Below are 19206 nucleotides of genomic sequence, written 5' to 3' on the forward strand. Positions count from 1 at the left end.
AAAATATATGTTAGAAGTAAGAGGGGAAAAAAAATTGGCATTATAAAAAAACCTGAATCCATGACAAGTTTTGGATTTCCCAGAACCCAGAGGAAGGGATTAAAGGGACAAAATAGAAATGAAGATACATGTGTGTGGAGCATAGAGAATGGAGATCTGCTGGAGAAAAATTGATGCTCCTCAAAAAGGGCTCAGCAATAAAAAAAAAAAAAAAAAAAAAAGTCTCTGCCTGCAGTGCAGGAGACGTGGGTTCAGTCCCTGGGTCAGGAAGTTCCTCTGAAGGAGGAAAAGGCAACCCACTCCAGTGTTCTTGCCTGGAAAATCCCATGGACAGAGGAGCCTGGCAGGCTGCAGCCCGTAGGGTTGCAGAGAGGTGGACATGGCTGAGCATGCAGGCATGCAGAGAGACTAGAACAAATGAAACGGATGCTGTAACCATGATGTAGCAGAGTCTTTAGATGAAAAAGCTACATGTCAGGAAAATACCAGCCAACACCAGGAATAATCTTAAATGTTATTTCTTAATTTTAAGGATGGAAAAAGAATCAATTTAATCAGGCAGAAAAACAGGAGGCTTACCTGAAAGGGAGAAAATCCATCTTGGCTTTGGACTTGCTCCTGTGTACTACTGGTTACAGAAGGAGTCTTAGGATAGCCCCTTGAGAATGTTTTTACCCAGACAACATAAATGTAAGAAGAAAGTAGAAATCTTCTAAAGATTAGTACAGATAGAAAGCATTCCCGTCCAAAAGATGCTTGAAAAGTAAGTGACCTAAAGATTTGCCTAGTAGAGAATAAGCATAAAGACACTAAGTTTTGAAATAAAGGTAGAAAAGTGTAAAGATAAGCAAGAAATTGGTTATTCTTATCCTTGACTGGGGCATCAGTATCAGTGTACTTAGGAGAATCTTAGTAGACTTGCTGAATGTGTTGGGCCAAAACTGAGTGTTTGCAGAGTTACATAGATGATTCTGAAAAACAGCTAGGACTAAGAACTACTGCTTTAGCAATTTTAATCACTGTATGTACTATACAGAGATAATTAGGAAAGTGGGACTATTTCCAAAGATTTGTCCAAAGTATCTTTTTATTCTCAAAATTAGGCTAATCAATTTGAAAATAGAACACTGTAAGATATAAAAGCAAATTTTAATAAATGAAAAGATATTTTCCATGGCAAAAGTTAATTTTATGAAAAAGGTTCTCTATTTTCAAATGTGTTTCTAATTTATACATAATTTCAATCAAAGTTATCATTGTTTTACTTTTTAGAAGTTTATACGTCTCAATTTCATCTGGGAGAATAAACTGGTAGCATAGCAAAGAAATTTCTAGAAACATATTGTGAAGGAGGCTTGTTCTTTTGGTGGGTGGCATTTAATAATACAAATAAAAACTTTTGTACTGGAGAATTATGGATAGAGAGATAAATGAAATAGAATAAAAGATATAAACAAGACCCAGTATTATAATACTAAGGCAATTCATAATAATAAAAGGATTTATTGTTCACTTGCTCCATCAAGTCTGACTCTTTGAGACCCTATGGACTGTAGCCTGCCAGGCTCCTCTGACCATGGAATTATCCAGGCATGCATACTGGAGTGGGTTGCCATTTTCTTCTCCCATATAACTAATAACATACCTCAAAATACATGAAGCAAAAATTGACAGAATTCAAGAGAGAAATAGAGAATTTCATAATCACAGTAGATTTTAATATCTCTCAGGGAAAATGCCAAATATATGTAAAGTTTTGGAAAAAAAGAAACTTCTGTGTGACAAAGACAGAATCACAAAATTGGAAAATGAATGGCATTATAATACAGCATCAAAATATTTGAAATATAGCTAAAACTTTGTTTATAGGACAATTGAGAGCTTTAAATATTTGTATTAAAAAAGAGAAAGATATACAAATTGGTGGCCTGAGATTCTACTTCAAGAAACTACAAGGAGGAGAGCAAAGTAAACATAAGTAGAAGGAAATTTTTTGTTGCTAAACAGCAGCAATTAGAAAAGTACAAAATAGGCAACAGAGAAAGTTAATAAAGCCAAAAACTGCCTTGTTGAAAAAAAATCAACAAAATTGACTTATTCCTGATTAAAATGAGCAAGAACAAAAGAACACAAATAACTAACACTTGTTCTTGTTCAGTTGCTCGTCCGTGTCCGACTCTTTATGACCTCATGGGCTGTAACACTCCAGGCTTCCCTGTACACCACCAACTCCCAGAGCTTATTCAGACTCATGTCCATTGAGTCCATAATGCCATCCAACCATCTCATCCACTGTCTTCCCCTTCTCCTCCTGCCTTCAGTCTTTCCCAGCATCAGGCTCTTTTCCAGTGAATCGGCCCTTCTCATCAGGTGGCCAAAGTATTGGAGTTTCAGTTTCAGCATCAGTCCTTCCAATAAATATTCAGGACTGATTTCCTTTAGGATGGACTGGTTGGATCTCCTTGCAAGTCCAAGGGATTCTCAAGAGTCTTCTCTAACACCACAGTTCAAAAGCATCGATTCTACAGCACTCAGCCTTCTTTATCATCCAACTCTCACATCCACACATGACTACTAGGTAAAACATTGCTTTGACTAGACGGACCTTTGTCAGCAATGTCTCTGCTTTTTAATGCGTTGTCTAGATTGGCCATAGCTTTTCTTCCAAGGAGCAAGCATCTTTTAATTTCATGTTTGCAGTCACTATCTGCAGTGGTTTTGCAACCCAAGAAAATAAAGTCTGTCACTGTTTCCATTGTTTGCCCATCTATTTGCCATAAAGTGGTGGGACCAGATGCCATGATCTTTGTTTTTTGAATGTTGAGTTTTAAGCCAGCTGTTTCACTCTCCTCTTTCACTTTCATCAAGAGGCTCTTTAGTTCATCTTCACTTTCTGCCATAAGGGTGGTGTCATGTGCATATCTGAGGTTATTGATACTTCTTCCAGTAATCTTGATTCCAGCTTGTGCTTCATCCAGCCCGGCATGTCACATGATGTACTCTGTATATAAGTTAAATAAGCAGGGTGACAATATACAGCCTTGACTTAACTCTTTTCCCAGTTTGGAACCTGTCTGTTCCATGTCTGATTCTAACTGTTACTTCTTGACCTGCATACAGATTTCTCAGGAGGCAGGTCAGGTGGTCTGGTGTTCCCATCTCTTTCAGAATTTTCCACAGTTTGTTGTGATCCCCACAAAGACTTTAGTATAGTCAATGAAGCAGATTTTTCTTTTTTAATTCTCTTGCTTTTTCTGTGATCCAACGGATGTTGGCAATTTGATCTCTGGTTCCTCTGCCTTTTCTAAAGCCGGCTTCAATATCTGGAAGTTCTTGATTCATGTACTATTGAAGCCCTAACTTGGAGAATTTTTAGCATTACTTTGCTAGCATGTGAGATGAGTACAATTGTGCAGTAGTTTGAATGTTCTTTGGCATTGCCCTTCTTTGGGATAGGAATGAAAACTGACCTTTTCCAGTCCTGTGGTCACTGCTGAGTTTTCCAAATTTGCTGGCATATTGAGTGCAACACTTTGACAGCATCATCTTTTAATATTTGAAATAGCTCAACGGAATTCCATCACCTCCAGTTGCTTTGTTTGTAGTGATGCTTCCTAAGGCCAACTTCCTTCACCAATGTTAGGAATGAGAAAAAGTATTATCACTACAGATCCTCCAGACATTAAAGTGATAGTAAGTGAATACTGTGAAAAACTTCAACACCTCTAGAGGAATTGGTCACATTTCTTGAAAAATAGAACTTACAAAGTTGATATAGGAAGAAATAAAATTCCAAATTGCTCTGTATCTGTTTTTATAAGTCATTATCAAGAGCCTTCCCCTAAAAACAATTCCAAGCCCAGATGGTTGCACTGATAAATGCCATCAAACATTCAACAAATAAATAATTCTGATATATACAAAACTTTTCAGAAAATGCAGAAGGGAGCATCATGGCCCAAATCATTTTTTTTGCAGTTGTTGTTGTTCAGTCACTAAATCATGTCTGACTCTTTGCAACCCCATGGACTGCAGCACACCAGGCTTCCCTGTCCATCACCAACTCCCAGGGCTTGCTCAAACTCATGTCCATTGAGTCAGTGATGCCATCCAACCATCTCATTCTCTGTCATCCCCTTCTCCTCCTGCCTTCAATCTTTCCCAGCATCAGGGTCTTTTCAAATGAATCAGCTCTTCTCATCAGGTGGCCAAAGGATTGGAACTCCAGGTTCAGCATCAGTCCTTCCAGTGAATATTCCAGATTGATTTCCTTTAGGATGGACTTGTTTGATCTCCTTTGTATCCTAGGAACCCTCAAGAGTCTTCTCCAGCACCACAGATCAAAAGCATCAATTATTCAGCACATAGCCTTCTTTATGGTCCAACTCTCAGAGATCTCTACATGATTGCTGGAAGAAACCACAGCTTTGACTATACAGACCTTTGTCTACAATGTAATGTCTCTGCTTTTTAATATGCTGTCTAGGTTTGTCATAGCTTGTCTTCCAAAGAGCAGGTGTTTTCAATTTCATGTCTGCAGTCACCATCTGCAGTGATTTTGGAGCCCAAGAAAAGAAAATCTGTCACTGTTTCTACTTTTTCCCCATCTATTTGCCATGAAGTGACAGAACCAAATGCTATGATCTTCGTTTTTTGAATTTACTCTCCTCTTTCACCTTCATCAGGAGGCTCTTTATTTCCTCTTTGTTTTCTGCCTTTAAAGTGGTATCATCTGCATATCTGAGGTTGTTGGTATTTCACCCAGCAATCTTGATTCCAGCTTGTGAATCATCCAGCCCAGCATTTTGCATGATATACTCTGCATTTAAGTTAAATAAGATTAGAAGTATCCCAATGCTCAAACTGACAAAGAGTTTTAAAAAATAAAGAAGGAATATATGGACCAATCTCTCTCATAACTGTAGACACAAAATCACTACTGCTGATGGGAATAAAATTGGCAGACTCCCCACTAAAGAGGAATTTGGTAATGTATTTCAAAAAGTCTTCATTATGGTGAGGTATATTCCCTCTATGCCCACTTTCTGGAGAGATTTTTTTTTTTTTAATCACAAATGGATGTTGGATTTTGTCAGAAGCTTTTTCTGCGTCTATTGAAATGATCATATTTAATCTATTGATGAGGGCTATCACCTTAGTCCATTTGCAGATATTGAAAAATCCTTTCATACCAAAATGGTTTTATTTTTTAAACCAGTAATTCTACCTCAGTGAATTTAATATTCCCACAATTTACCTGCAGGTATGTTAGAACTGTTGAAAGTAAAGTAAGTGATAAACTAAGCTTTTTTTAGTATATAAGGATTCATATATGGAATACTATTAAATATTGATACAGATCATTGAAATAGGAACTGTTTAGTAAACTAAATGAGAAAGTTTACTTGAACATACTCCCTTAAGTCCTTGATAACTGTTTTTAGTATTAAATATATGCTTGTAAAAAATAAGTTGTAGAGTACCAGGCAAACTTAAGAGTGACTACTTTCTGATAATTGAATCATAGATTTTTTTTGTTCCTTTTTTTCCTTTTGTTATATTTTCCAAAGTTTAGGAAACTGTATTTTAAATCAAAATGTAGAGTATGTCAAGTATGCTTATAGGCTTGGATAAGCACACTTGGGTTTTTTTTTCTATTAACATTGAGTAATAGAGCTTCTTCTATAAAATTTAAAATTGTTTTTTGATATGGAAGGTTTATAAGTCATTCTGCATGACTAATCCCAGTAATAGAACCATTATTTCTGCAGCCTTAAATAAATAATTGGTATACATGGGGTTTTAAACTGGTAGCTCATTGTTAGAGACATAAAAGGCATGGTTTTTTACTGTCTAGCAGTGGTAAATAATCTGCCTGCCATTGCAGGATAGCCAGGAGACCCTGGTTCGTTTCCTGGGTGGGGAAGATCCCCTGGAGTAGGAAATGGCAACCCATTCCAGTTTTCTTGCCTGGAGAATCCCATGGACAGAGGGGTCAGGCAGGCTATAGTCCATGGTGTTGCAAAGAGTTGGACATGGCTGATCAAACGCACAGAGGTAAAGATACAGCAGTTTGCAGCAATTAACTGTCCAGGGCAGAATTGGCAGGTGGGTTCATCTGTGCTCCAGTTCTGATTGATGGCTGGTGACTGCCTGGAGAGACGTATTAAGATAAATAGGATTTATCCTGGATTCAGCTTAAAGTGTGCTGAAAGTGTAATAATTGAATCATCTACTTTAAGCAAGAGAGCAGAACAATGAGGCATGATGTGCCATTCTTGACCTAGTTAGGGAGGGAATAAGGGTAATCTTATTTTTACAGTTGAATGTGGGCCGTATTTCTAGCGAGATGAACACTGATGGGTGTTTGCAAGGTGGTTAAGTGGCAGGCAGGGTCAAAATAAAGGACTGACAGATTACTTCTGGCTCTGGTTTCTATGAAATCAAACCATTTCACAGATACTGTTAGAATGGTCTACTTTCCTGTGAGAAAATAGGTCGTTCATTGAAGTATGACTTCCCAGATTTTAACCTCAGGCACCAGATAAATCTAAGTCACTCATAATATATGGTTCACAGTATTCATTATGTATATTACTGGCATGACAGTTTCTACACATCCAGATTATTTTGTCCATGAGCAGGTAGGATGCTGTGGCAGCTCCGTGACATCCTCCTCCTGCCTTGCAGGAAAGGTCATGACACGCCTTCCATTCCTGTGTCCCATGTATGTCTTGCCACATATCGGCGATGTCTGAAATGTGCTCACTGGACTGAACTACTCAGACTTTTTGACATTATTTATTCCAGGAAGTTACATTTTGTTCCTGGCTAGTGGATTTCTAAGCCTTTGTAATCCCTGAAGGGCAATGACTGTTGTTCTCCAAAAGACTGTGTAACTTTCACATAGTTGTTCCACGCTCTACGGTCCACTCAAGTACTGTGTACGTGTGTGTGTGTATGCACGTGCACACACACTGTGTATGAATATGTAAACTCACTCCTAGAGTGACATTTATTTGCAAGTAGGATTTTTTCCCCTTCTTAAAAGAGCACTTAATTTTAGGGTTTTTTTTGTCTACTGGAACTCCTTACCACTAAGACAGAGATTTGGAGCTAGATAGATAAATTCTTATGTTGGCTACTTGGAAAAAAATTCCATCTCTCTTGATATTGAATAATAGTATTTCAGGGTTTGAAAGGAGTGTAGCAGTTTAGAAGCAGACGGCCTTCCTGATTTTTGAGACTCTGCACCCACCCATTTCTACCATTTCAGCTGATGTATGAAACGCTGCCAGACAGATTTCACTCCAATCCAGTGCAGCCTATTATTACTTTGGAACAGCTTTGACCCTTAAACATTCCTTTTTATAATGGCAATAATTCAATTCCTTGAGAATCATGGAAATAGTTAAATACCTCCGTAAAGATGAAATGACTTCAGATATTGAAAGAATGTTATCATACTTCTTTAAGTCTTTTAAGCATTCCTGTTTTCTTTTTCTATTCAGTTCTATCTTCAAGTCCTTTTTCTATTGATCATTCTTTAAATATTTCACCCAGAAGTGAGCCCAGTAGTCCAGGGATTGTCTAGTTCTGACTGACAGATCTTTTCTGTTAGTTAATGAAGCCTGATGTGGAGTCTGGATTTGAGGTGTGGAGGGGCAGTGTTCATTTCTTGGTTCACTCCTTGAATGTAGTGTTGATTGCAGGCCCAAGTAGTTTTCATACTTGTTTCAGTGTTTCTACTCAAGAACTGACTCATATTAATTCCTGTGAAAGTCCATCTAATCAGACTGGACTCATTGTTTGAATCATCCCTTGTGCTTTTGTATCATTGGCACCCCTGGTAGTGGCCTCTGCCTTGTGTGGGCTGGAGCTGAAGACCGAATTCCTCTGCAGTCTTCTTGCAGTTAGATCTGTATTAATACTAGTGGGTTTTGGGGTTTTTTTTTTAGTTTTCAGGTACTCAGTGCCTTTTGATAATATGCTTTTGGGGAAAAGCATATTTAGGAACCATTTTTTCTTATTGGATTGTATTTTGCACTTACGTAATACTCTGTGCAGAATGAATCTTGAGGGAAAAAACGCTTAAGTTTGATTACATTATGTTGGTGTATGGTCAGCAACCGTGAAAGTACATATAGAGTATATGGAAAACCGTTAATTACGTAGAATATTGTCATATTTTTGTCTTTCAAACTTCATTAATATTTCTTTGTATTGATCTGAATAATGTTGTCAGCAGTACTAATTTTTGAAGCCCTTTCTACTATTTCAGAATACTCTAGTCATAAATTACAAAATGTTTCAGAGTAGTCTTTGAAGTAATACTGCCTGGGTTGAATACTAGCTCCTGTTGAAGTGACCTTGGGAGAGTAAGTTAATCTTTCTAAGCTTCAGTCTGCTTGTCTATAAAATGTGAATTTAAAAAGTGGCTATCTCCTGAACTTAATTTTAGAAGAAAATGAATGGGAAACATCTTGCAATAAAAAATAAGCTCTTAGTAGAAGTTACCTTTTATTAATACTTTTTAATGTTACAAAATCATTCCAGCTTTTCAAAAGACAAAATAATGTGACGTTTGTCAATATGTTCTAAAATTAATTGGTGTTATGTTGTAATTGTGACCTACAATTCAAGTTTTTAGGGTTTTTTTTTTTTTTTCCCTAAGAGGATTATATGCTGCAGAAAAAGTTGAATAGCTAAAGTACTTTTCCTTTTATTTTTGCTAATTGAGTCCAACCTACTTCAGTTGATCTTACAGAACAATGAAGCCAAAAGTAGGAATTCTGTTATGTCAGATCCTCCGTTAATAATGGCCATGTTTTTATTTCTTGCTTGCAACTTTCTCAGGATTCTATATAGCTTCAGATTCTGATGAAATTATGTTTTTATTTATCAGTGTATCAATGGTTTAAGAGTTTGAGTCTGTTTTTATAATTATAGTTAGCATATGGCTTCATAATGACTCATTTCCCTGAAATGCATTTCATTCTCAAGTAATTCTGATACATAATCCAAGAAGTTATCTGCACATTCAGCTCTTCCTTTTTTTAGGAAAAGGCCTCTTCAAGCTCAGTATTATACACATTTCAAGTCCTTTTTTAGTACACAGTATCCCTAAATATTAATACTTTTATATTGTTGATCTGCCCTTATTAAAAGTAATGTGGTGCATTCAAGATTAAGAACTCTGTTAACAAAGAAAGATGTACTAAGAAAGGTATACTGCTTACAATAATGTTAAAAGAAATACTTCCATAGTTGAAAAACGAAAACACCTGCTTATAACTTGAATACAACAGTGTATAAAATGCTTGTTGAATATATCTATATAAAATGCTTGTTGAATATATTTAATATGTATAAAAAATTCCTGTATGGCTATAGAATAGAATTATTACCTGGTATCTCTGAAAACAGTAAAACTTGGGATGAGCGGTCAGTTTAATGTTAATGGAGTATGTACAATCTTTGAAATTCATTTTACCTGAGATTTCTGGGCTTTAGGAACTTTAAAGAAAAAGAAATTATATTTGCTATGTGTATTTGAGTGGTCTTAGAGACAAATGAGGATGCTTTGTTGAACTCATTTTGAAAATTAAAGATAACAAAGACAAAATTCCATAGCTTGTTAGCATTGCTTCTTCTCTTAAAAGAATCTAATAGTATGCATCTTGAACTTTATCATAAAGATTAAGCATCAGTCCATTATTGGCAAAGCAAACTAATTGACAGCTTTATGTTTATTATCCTGTACACATATAATTATACAACATTTTCAGCAGAAAAAAATTGCCTACAGTTAACATTGCCACAGTTAAAGCTAGTAATTTTAAAACAAAGTCAAAACACAACAAAAATGATACACGTGCAAAACTTTCACAATAGTTAAAAAAAAAGATACTAAATTTTTCAGACCATGATATCTGTTTAAACCAGAAATAGATCTATGATATATGTATTTACCTCTTACATAAAATTAATCTTATTCTATTTATCAAAAATTCACTCTGGTTTAAGAATAGCATATTAAAAAGCAGAGACATTACTTTGTCAACAAAGGTTCGTCTAGTCAAGGCTATGGTTTTTCCAGTAGTCATGTGTGGATGTGAGAGCTGGACTATAAAGACAGCTGAGCACCGAAGAATTGATGCTTTTGAACTGTGGTGTTGGAGAAGACTCTTGAGAGTCCCTTGGACTGCAAGGAGATCCAACAAGTCCATCCTAAAGGAAATCAGTCCTGGGTGTTCATTGGAAGGACTGATGTTGAAGCTGAAACTCCAATATTTTGGCCACCTGATGTGAAGAGCTGACTCATTTGAAGAGACCCTGATGTTGGGAAAGATTGAGGGCAGGAGGAGAAGGGGACGACAGAGGATGAGATGGTTAGATGGCATCACTGACTCAATGGACATGAGTTTGAGTAAACTCTGGGAGTTGGCGATGGAAAGGGAGGCCTGGCGTGCTGAGGTTCATGGGGTCGCAAATAGTCAGACACGACTGAGTGACTGAACTGAACTAATGTGGTTAAAAATGGCTTGAGTTAGTTTTACAAGTATTGTACATCATAAAATATGTTGGATATGTAAGTAGACATCAGGTAATTTTATTTGGTTGTTAAAATGTAAGTTTCAGCAGGGGGCCTAAGATAATAAATATGGATGCTAAAATGAGGACCAAGATGCCAGATTTTCAGAAGAAATTTGAAATCCACCTTTGACTTCTAAACTCCTTACCCACATTGGGGGTATAAAAAATCTAATTGTTGGAGATTCAAGAGAGAAAGGATTTTTATCAAGGGGCGTTTCTCTGGAGAGAATGCTGTGCATCCTGCCCCATCTAGTTGCTTTTCCCTTCATCTCAGGAAGAAAGTACTTGAGCCAGACTAGCTAGTGACTTACTAGCTTTCTCCTGAAGGTCTCGGTGCTCTGAATGGAGGTGGGGCTGAAAAAGCAGATATTCTGTGGAAATGCCAGAAAGATGGTTGCAGTGGTCATCTTGCCCTCCCAGAGTTTGTTTAAACGAAGATTCAGGAGTTTCCCATGGACTAGGTTGGGCCATGGTCATCACAGAGTAAGAATAAGATTGATTCAGGGCCTATTCAACAGAGAAGTTAGCTAACAAAAAAAACCTAGATTCTAGATGCTACATAAGATGTGTATGCAAGGCTGGCTTCATGGTTGTGCTGTCACAAAGGGTCATGCACTTAGAATGGCCTTAGGCTTGGTTAGAGGGTATGCTGTTACCATCTTGAAATTCTTAATAACTTTTGAGCAGTGAGCACATGTTTTCACTTTGTACTGGGCCTTGCAGGCTATGTAATCTGTGGATGAGGAGTCCCTAACGGTGGGAAAGGTGGGGTGGCTTTCTAAAGTCACCAGGCACTTCCTGGGAAAATAATGTGTTAAATGTTTGCTGCACCCAGTTGGTAAGGCCAGTTTATCGACTGAACCATTCAGGTAGAGTGCTCTTGTTCCCGTCACTTCCATCTTCATCTTCATCCTTTACCTCTGGTCCCTTCCAATCTGGAGAGGATGAAAATAACTAGGAAAGATGGGGAGAAAATTGAATGAAAGAAGAAAGGTTTTCTTAAACACTTCCTTCCCAGGTGGTGCAGATCCTAGCTGGGGAAGAGAAACCATCATACCACTGAAGTTGGATATTCTAAACACCAAATTGAGATTTTTATATTTTAAAGTGACTATAGGTATTAGATAAAAAATGATTAGAAAAACTGTGGGGACTATCCCAAGTGTTCACTCAGGGGTGGAAGATGAACCACCACATTGAATAAAAATTAAGAGAAAAGTTAGGATAAAATGAAATGCTTTTGTAATTGCATCTCTAAAGTAATACTTATTTAGTGCATTGATTATATAATTGAATTTGAAGAATCTAGAAATACCAAATGTTTTTTGACTTATAAACCACTTTGATTTTTTAAATTTAAAATAACACTCTGAAAGCTAGCTTAAATTATGGTGAATTGGACTTTTCTTAAATTATATTTTCTAATCTGATTTGGTAATAGGAAAAGAAATGTTAGATTTTCTCACTTGTCATTTGCATTTGTGTTTATCTAGTTGTTGGCTTGCTGATAGTGGTCTTAAAATGGAAAAGTTGAGTTGGTCAGTGCAGTTGATTTAAATTAAGGAAATGTATGTAATTTTTCTTTAGAAAACATCTTTGACATTTTGGAAAATTAAGCTTTATTTATTGTAAAGTAATTTAGTTTTTCCACTGGCAGTGGCATAGAATAATTTTTTTCTAGTAGCTGTTCCGAATGACCTGAGTTAGGAAAATGTTGCTCATTTTCAATATATTCCTACTACTGTTTTCCTGCTATTTTCCATTTTATGCAAAGGCCATTGTAGGCTAATTATAGAAAATTGCATTTAGTGCCAAGTGGATGTGAAATTAACTTTGACGCTGATGGACTGACATTTAAAGTAAAATGAGGTTACATTCTTTCCTGGGATTCTGTGAACTATATTTTAATGTCTTTCAGTTATGAGAAGACATTTGCATCTTCCTAATTTTCTGGAGTTTTTTTTTTTTTTTTGGTAGTTGGTCACATTTCACAAAATGTGAATTTTGTGATTTTTGACATTAATTCATGAAATATTTTCTTCAAATATTTATAAAATTCTTTCTGACTATACAATACTTGGAGATTTATGTTTTGTGACTTAACATGGTGGAGATTATGTGAAAAGTTCTATAAACATTATTTTGCCCGTTTTTTATTTTTTGTTAAAAATTATTTTAATTGTTGATATTTATTTTACTTTAAATGAGAAAAGACTGCACCTAAAATTCAGATCCTTGAAGGGATACGCATCATGAGGAAAAAAACTGTTTTTGCATCTTTTGCAATTTAAAAGACTATATTCTTAAAAGAAGAACTTTTGAACATAGACTGAATAGCTTGGCAGATTGGTCAGGGTTTGAGGTCACAGTCTCCTTACCTCTCACCACCTGACATCACACGTAAGCCATGACTCATGACGGTTGTGAATACCATTTGGAACAGTAACCACAAAACTTCATATAAATATTTTTCTGTATATTTTCATTTCTTTTCCTGAATACATTCCTCTGATTTTGTTCTAGGCTCGCAGGAAGGAGGTATTTATCCAGGAACGGTATGGGAGATTTAATTTAAATGACCCATTCCTGGCACTACAGAGAGACTATGAAGCAGGTGCCAGCGACAAAGAGAAGAAGCCAGTTTGTACCAACCCCCTCTCCATCCTCGAAGCAGTCATGGCACACTGCAGAAAAATGCAAGAAAGGATGTCCACACAGCTGGCTGCTGCTGAGAGCAGACAAAAGAAGGTATTGAGACTTTTCCAATAGTCCTTCTTCCCATAACACAGTATAGAATGAGGAGACCACCTCCGAGGTTGTTGTTTTGTTCTTAAATGCTGTATTTTCAGGAATGCAAAATACTGACAAATTACGGAGACCCTTCTCAAATGTAACTCAAAAATAACACTAAATCATAAGTAAGAAAAATTTTGTTTCCCATAATAGTTACTACGATGCTTTCATTAAAATAGGGATTTTTAGAGGGAGATTCTGTTTCCTAATGCCCTAAGGCATGCTTAACTGCTCAGTGGGTGATCCAGTAATGCAACCAGGGCTGATCATACGGTGGCATCTCCAACTTTCTTTACCTAGCTTCTGTCTCCTGTATTTCTTTGCAATTAGAAATTATTATTATTTCTTTAAATGAAAATAGTATGAGAATAGAATGAAAGTTTGCTTAGTATATGCAATCTCATAACATGTCATTTGAAGTTCTGGTTCATCTCAAACTCGCCTCTGGGGTCTGATGGTGTGTCTGCTGCAGACCTCCAGGCTCCTGCTCACATGTGTTTCATTAAAACCAACCTCCTCCGCCTGCCTCACCTCCCCCAGCAACACAAATACACATTTATTGCACAGAGCACACGCTTCAAAGAGTCCTAAGCGATGAAAGCTTACTGTGATCAACCATAAGGAAATAGAAGTTTAAATTTTGTCCTTCTGATACACTGCTGAGACTACTGATTCCCTTTATTAGAAAAGAGTGAGGAAGACAGAGAAGGTAATGATGTCTGGTATGATTAGAATTAAAAGTAGTATGTTCTTGCAACCATTATTAAAGCATAAATTAAAATGAGTCTTCTATTTGTCCTTTTCAGAGAATTTGTTATAGCTCACATTTAACACCTGATTAACAGTTAACCTGAATGCACTATACTATATAAATATTTATGATGCTGTCATTGACTGTGTGGGCTTTCTCCCTGTAATTATTTCTTTGCAGTAATATATATTTGCTGGTGCTCTGGGATAGGTGTTGAATAAAAGCAAACCTTTGCTCAGTATGCACATGGTAGAAAACTAAAGCATAAGTAAATAGTAAACAATAGAAGGTCTTCCCTGCATGTGAGACCGAATCACACCGTTTTACTCTGGACTCTGCATACCATCTACAAAGCCTTGCAGACAACCACTGAGATCTCTAGAGCTTTTCAAAAATCCCCACAAACCACATAAGTAAGAGCCAGTGTGTTTCCATTGATGTCACTAATGCTCACTTGTATGTCTTGGATGAGACACATTTCAGTTACATTCTTAATGTGTCAAATGAGCTATTTCATAATAAAGTATGTCTGCTGGGGTTTGTGCTGTATTATCAAAAATCAAGAAAATATTTTGTTTTTGTTGTAGTTTTCATGCAATACATAAAATGCATGCTTTACCAATTTTTACTTCAGTTTTGCATTTTATCTATCATTTGTCTTAGAGGAAAAAAAGTTGAATCAAACCTTTGAGTTCAATTTTGAGTTGAATCAAAGCTCCTATTATCTAGTTGATTTTTTTTTTAAATCAGCTTACATCCTGTTTGTTTCTGAATGCCTGGGTCATTTCCAACCTGGCTGAAAGTGAAAGGAAATTGTTTCTGTCCTATGGGTCCTGCGAGGCTGGTATGGAATGAGCCAGTGATCTGTCTCCCACGTGTTAGGGAGACACAGAGGTCCTTTATGGCCAATTGACTGGCTGTGCTGTCTCAGTGAAGGGTCTGTCTGAACGGCAGTGCTACCTTTTGTCCCTAAAGGATATTCTATTCCAGTAGCTTGTAACGTGTGAGGAGAGGAACTGTTTGTACTCTTGTCCCGGATCTTTATTTATGAAGAAAATAAGGTAACATAGTAGCTGATAAGACCAGAGTCATTTCAGCAATAAAATTACCTGTCACCTCTACTCTTGAGAGTAAATATAGTAACCAGACATCTTCAGGTCTCTTACATGTAGAATAAATGGCAGCTTTAGAAATCTAAAAGCATTAAGACACAGAAATCCTTTATTTTAAATGAACTCAGGTCATCAAATCACTGCCAGAGCAAAAGTCAGGGAAAGCAAAGGTCCCATTATCTTCAATTCAAGTATTTATTATCTGACGCTGGGCAGAGCTCTGTGGTGATTCTAAGACATTTGGCCTGAACACTGCTCTGGTTGGCCTCTCTAGGCGGGAGAAGAAGCTTAGCGCTCATTCATGCATTGGTTCCTGCTGAGACTACTAATAGGAGGGTTAACTGGTAATTTGCCTGCCAGGAAAATTTGGGCAAGAGTCAATTTGGCAAATGGACTGAGCCTCAAGCCACTTTGCATAAACTAATGGGTAATCATCACGGGGAAATTTGCCTCTGGTAATAGACCAGTTAGAGGCAGTAACCTAGGTGGTTATTATTTGGGTTTTTACTTTTTATCTTGTGCATCATCTGTTAATACATCTTCTGTTCTAATTTATTTTCAGTCATTTTATTCATACATAGTATAATTTCTAGCCCGGAAATAGAAAACATCTTTTAATTTGAGCAGAGCTTATAAAAGAAAAAAAGCAAAAATAACAACCAGGAAATTCAGAAGGGGGCAGTTTTTTTCACTAGAGGAAAACCTCAAAGTAGTTCTGTGTATTAGATAGAGCTCCTCCTAGGTAGGGCTTTCCTGGTGGCTTTGCAGTAAAGAATCTGCCTGCAATGCAGGAGATGCCGGTTCTGTCCCTGGGTTGAGAAGATCCCCTAGAAAAGGAAATGGCAACCCACTCCATATTCTTGCCTTGGATCTCCCTTGGACAGAGGAGCCTGGCAGGCTACAGTCCACGGGGTCGTAAAAGAGTTGGACATGACTGAAGCGACTAAAAACAGAACAGAAACAACCTATTAGGTGGCAACTCAGTACAGTGAGGTCAGTTCCATGACAGTAGATGCATCAGGCAGAATGTGTAGTCACAAGCGATTCCAGTATTCATGGAGTTCATCGGAAACAACATTTATTTGTTGGCTTACAGCATGGTAGAGCATGGCTGGGGGAACTAGGGGACCAGCTCTTACCAGCCAGCATCTCTGACAAATGCTCACTGTAAATCTAATCTGCAGTGGCTGATCCTTCTACTGAGCTGGATACTGAAGCTTGCTGACACCAGACAACACCACTGCCATCACTGCTCTGGGTCTTGGGTGGTGCTTCCCCTAGCCCTGCTTCTTTGCGTCACTCATTTCCTAGTTGATGCCTAAGAGCAGGTGCATTTGATTGGCCAAGCTCAGGCCACATGCGTTCTCCCTAGCTACAAGACCAGGAAAGCAACTATTGGCTGTATTTTAACTACCACAGGAGAGAACCATCAGTGCAAAATTCCCCTGACGTAGAAAGGAGTTTGAGCTGCTAGACAACCAAAGAAATGAGGAATGGACCAGAAAAAAGCAATCAAAACATGAGCTTTATTTCGTATACCTCTTTCTTCACATTGTAAATAATTGTAACTCATTTTGCTATTTGTACTCACTGTTTTCTGCTTCATGGTTATCACATACAAATATAACTTAATTTTACATTGTTTTTTAGACTTTTGTTCAAGGATAATATGGTAGAGAAACATCTAAAATAACATTTTTAGGAAGAGTATGTCAGAGTCTTTGTACATGAATGATTGTTTTTAACTCCTTCCTGAGTCTATTTTTGTATAACTCATTATTACAGTTCAAAATGCATTTTGACTCCCTAGGGAGCACTGTAGAGTGAGCATTAAGGGGAGCTGGAGACTAAGGTATGCAGCTTTGAGCCAGGACTTATAGGGGAGAACAGGCTATGAGGCTTCCCACATCCATGTCTTCTCTTGAAACTCTAGATCAAGAGGAAGGGGCAGATGAGAAGTGCAGAGTCTAACAGCTGACTGACTGGTTGTTACAGCCCCAGTAAGGAAGAAAATCTCGTACATCTTACTGTTATGTACTTGTTTACCAGGACTGGGCAGTTGCCAGTGGGGGTGACCATGTAGAAAAGAGGAAAAGGGTGCAGTGTTAAAAGATTTGAGGAAGCATTTAGAAATATAATTAAATGTCATAAAAGTGTTTTGTGATTGTGACAGACATGTAGTCTGCTTTCTCATTTTACAAATGACCAGAATTGCTTTCCTCTCTCTTTTCCACTTCGAATTAGAACTAATTGCCTTTACATTGCTGCTCTGCTCCCTCCTACATAGTTTTCCCTTTCATTCTGGAAAAACAGTTGTTTGGTGCCTCTTCATTCATGGCTACCAGTCTGGGTGCTATTCTTGGGGGAACCACCCACTTTCTCACTACCAGGGAAGCTGTGTTGGCTCTTCTAAGCTCTTCCATACAACCTGCTGCTTTTTGCAAAAGGCTTTGGTGATACTGCTCCATGCAAAATTCCTCCAAGCCATTACTTGAAAGTGGTTGTGAGTAGATATAAATTGGACAATAGTAGAGCAGAATCAACTGGAGCTCAGTAATCTTTATACACAAAGGGCATGGTTCCTTCATAATCATAATAGAGTGCAGTGGAGTTGGGGGGGAGTTTGTTCCTACCCCTAACCATTAGGTCCACAGCCCCTGGATCACTGCTTAAAACTGTCCCAGAATTGGCCACTTTTAAGAGAGCCCTTTTAAGCTACTCCTTTTGATATATTCCCATAATTCCTACCAGACATTCTTATTACAGAAGTGTTTTTTTTCATACAGGCTCATCATACACTTTTCTTATCCCAACCCCTGGGATTAGCTGTTACATACAGAAGCTGTTATTTTCATTCCTTTCTAATGGAAAGTAGAAATGAATCTAGAGGTAGGAAATTATGCATACTTATCATATTCATGAACAGTATGAAAAGGCAAAAAGATAGGACACTGAAAGATGAACTCCCCAGGTCAGTAGGTGACCAATATGCTACTGGAGATCAGTGGAGAAATAACTCCAGAAAGAATGATGGGATGGAGCCAAAGCAAAAACAATACCCAGCTGTGGATGTGACCAGTGATAGAAGCCAAGTCCGATGCTGTAAAGAGCAATATTGCATAGGAACCTGGAATGTTAGGTCCATGAATCAAGGCAAATTGGAAGTGGTCAAATAGGAGATGGCAAGAGTGAACGTTGACATTCTAGGAATCAGCGAATTAAGATGGACTGGAATGGGTGAATTTAACTCAGATGACCATTATATCTACTACTGTGGGCAGGAATCCCTTAGAAGAAATGGAGTAGCCATCATGGTCAACAAAAGAGTCTGAAATGCAATACTTGGATGCAATCTCAAAAATGGCAGAATGATCGCTGTTTGTTTCCAAGGCAAACCATTCAGTGTCACAGTAATCCAAGTCTATGCCCCGACCAGTAACGCTGAAGAAGCTGAACTTGAACAGTTCTATGAAGACCTACAAGACCTATTAGAACTAACTCCCAAAAAAGATGTTCTTTTCATTATAGGGGACTGGAAGGCAAAAGTAGGAAGTCAGGGAACACCTGGTGTAACAGGCAAATTTGGCCTTGGAGTACAGAATGAAGCAGGGCAAAGGCTAATAGAGTTTTGCGAAGAGAACTCACTGGTCATAACAAACACCCTCTTCCAACAACACAAGAGAAGACTCTACACATGGACATCACCAGATGGTCAACGCCGAAATCAGATTGATTATATTCTTTGCAGCCAAAGATTGAGAAGCTCTATACAGTCGGCAAAAACAAGACCGGGAGCAGACTGTGGCTCAGATCATGAACTCCTTATTGCGAAATTCAGACTTAAATTGAAGAAAATAGGGAAAACCACTAGACCATTCAGGTATGACCTAAATCAACCCCCTTATGATTATACAGTGGAAGTGACAAATAGATTTAAGGGACTAGATCTGATAG

At 37.6% G+C, this 19206-nt stretch overlaps 1 protein-coding gene across 3 annotated transcripts in view; it reads left to right on the forward strand.

The window, feature by feature from the left end:
* The window catches only part of CTTNBP2 (cortactin binding protein 2), a 163298-nt gene that overhangs the window by 52704 nt on the left and 91388 nt on the right, over positions 1-19206 (forward strand). For all 3 annotated transcript variants that reach the window (XM_081537840.1, XM_081537839.1, XM_081537838.1), the window contains exon 3: positions 13120-13344. In XM_081537840.1, coding sequence (XP_081393966.1) covers positions 13120-13344 — 225 coding nt within the window. The remainder of the gene's footprint in view (positions 1-13119; positions 13345-19206) is intronic.

The sequence above is a fragment of the Giraffa tippelskirchi genome, chromosome 10 (genome assembly GCF_054371585.1).
Source record: "Giraffa tippelskirchi isolate mGirTip1 chromosome 10, T2T-mGirTip1v1.2.pri, whole genome shotgun sequence".
Lineage (NCBI taxonomy): Eukaryota > Metazoa > Chordata > Mammalia > Artiodactyla > Giraffidae > Giraffa > Giraffa tippelskirchi.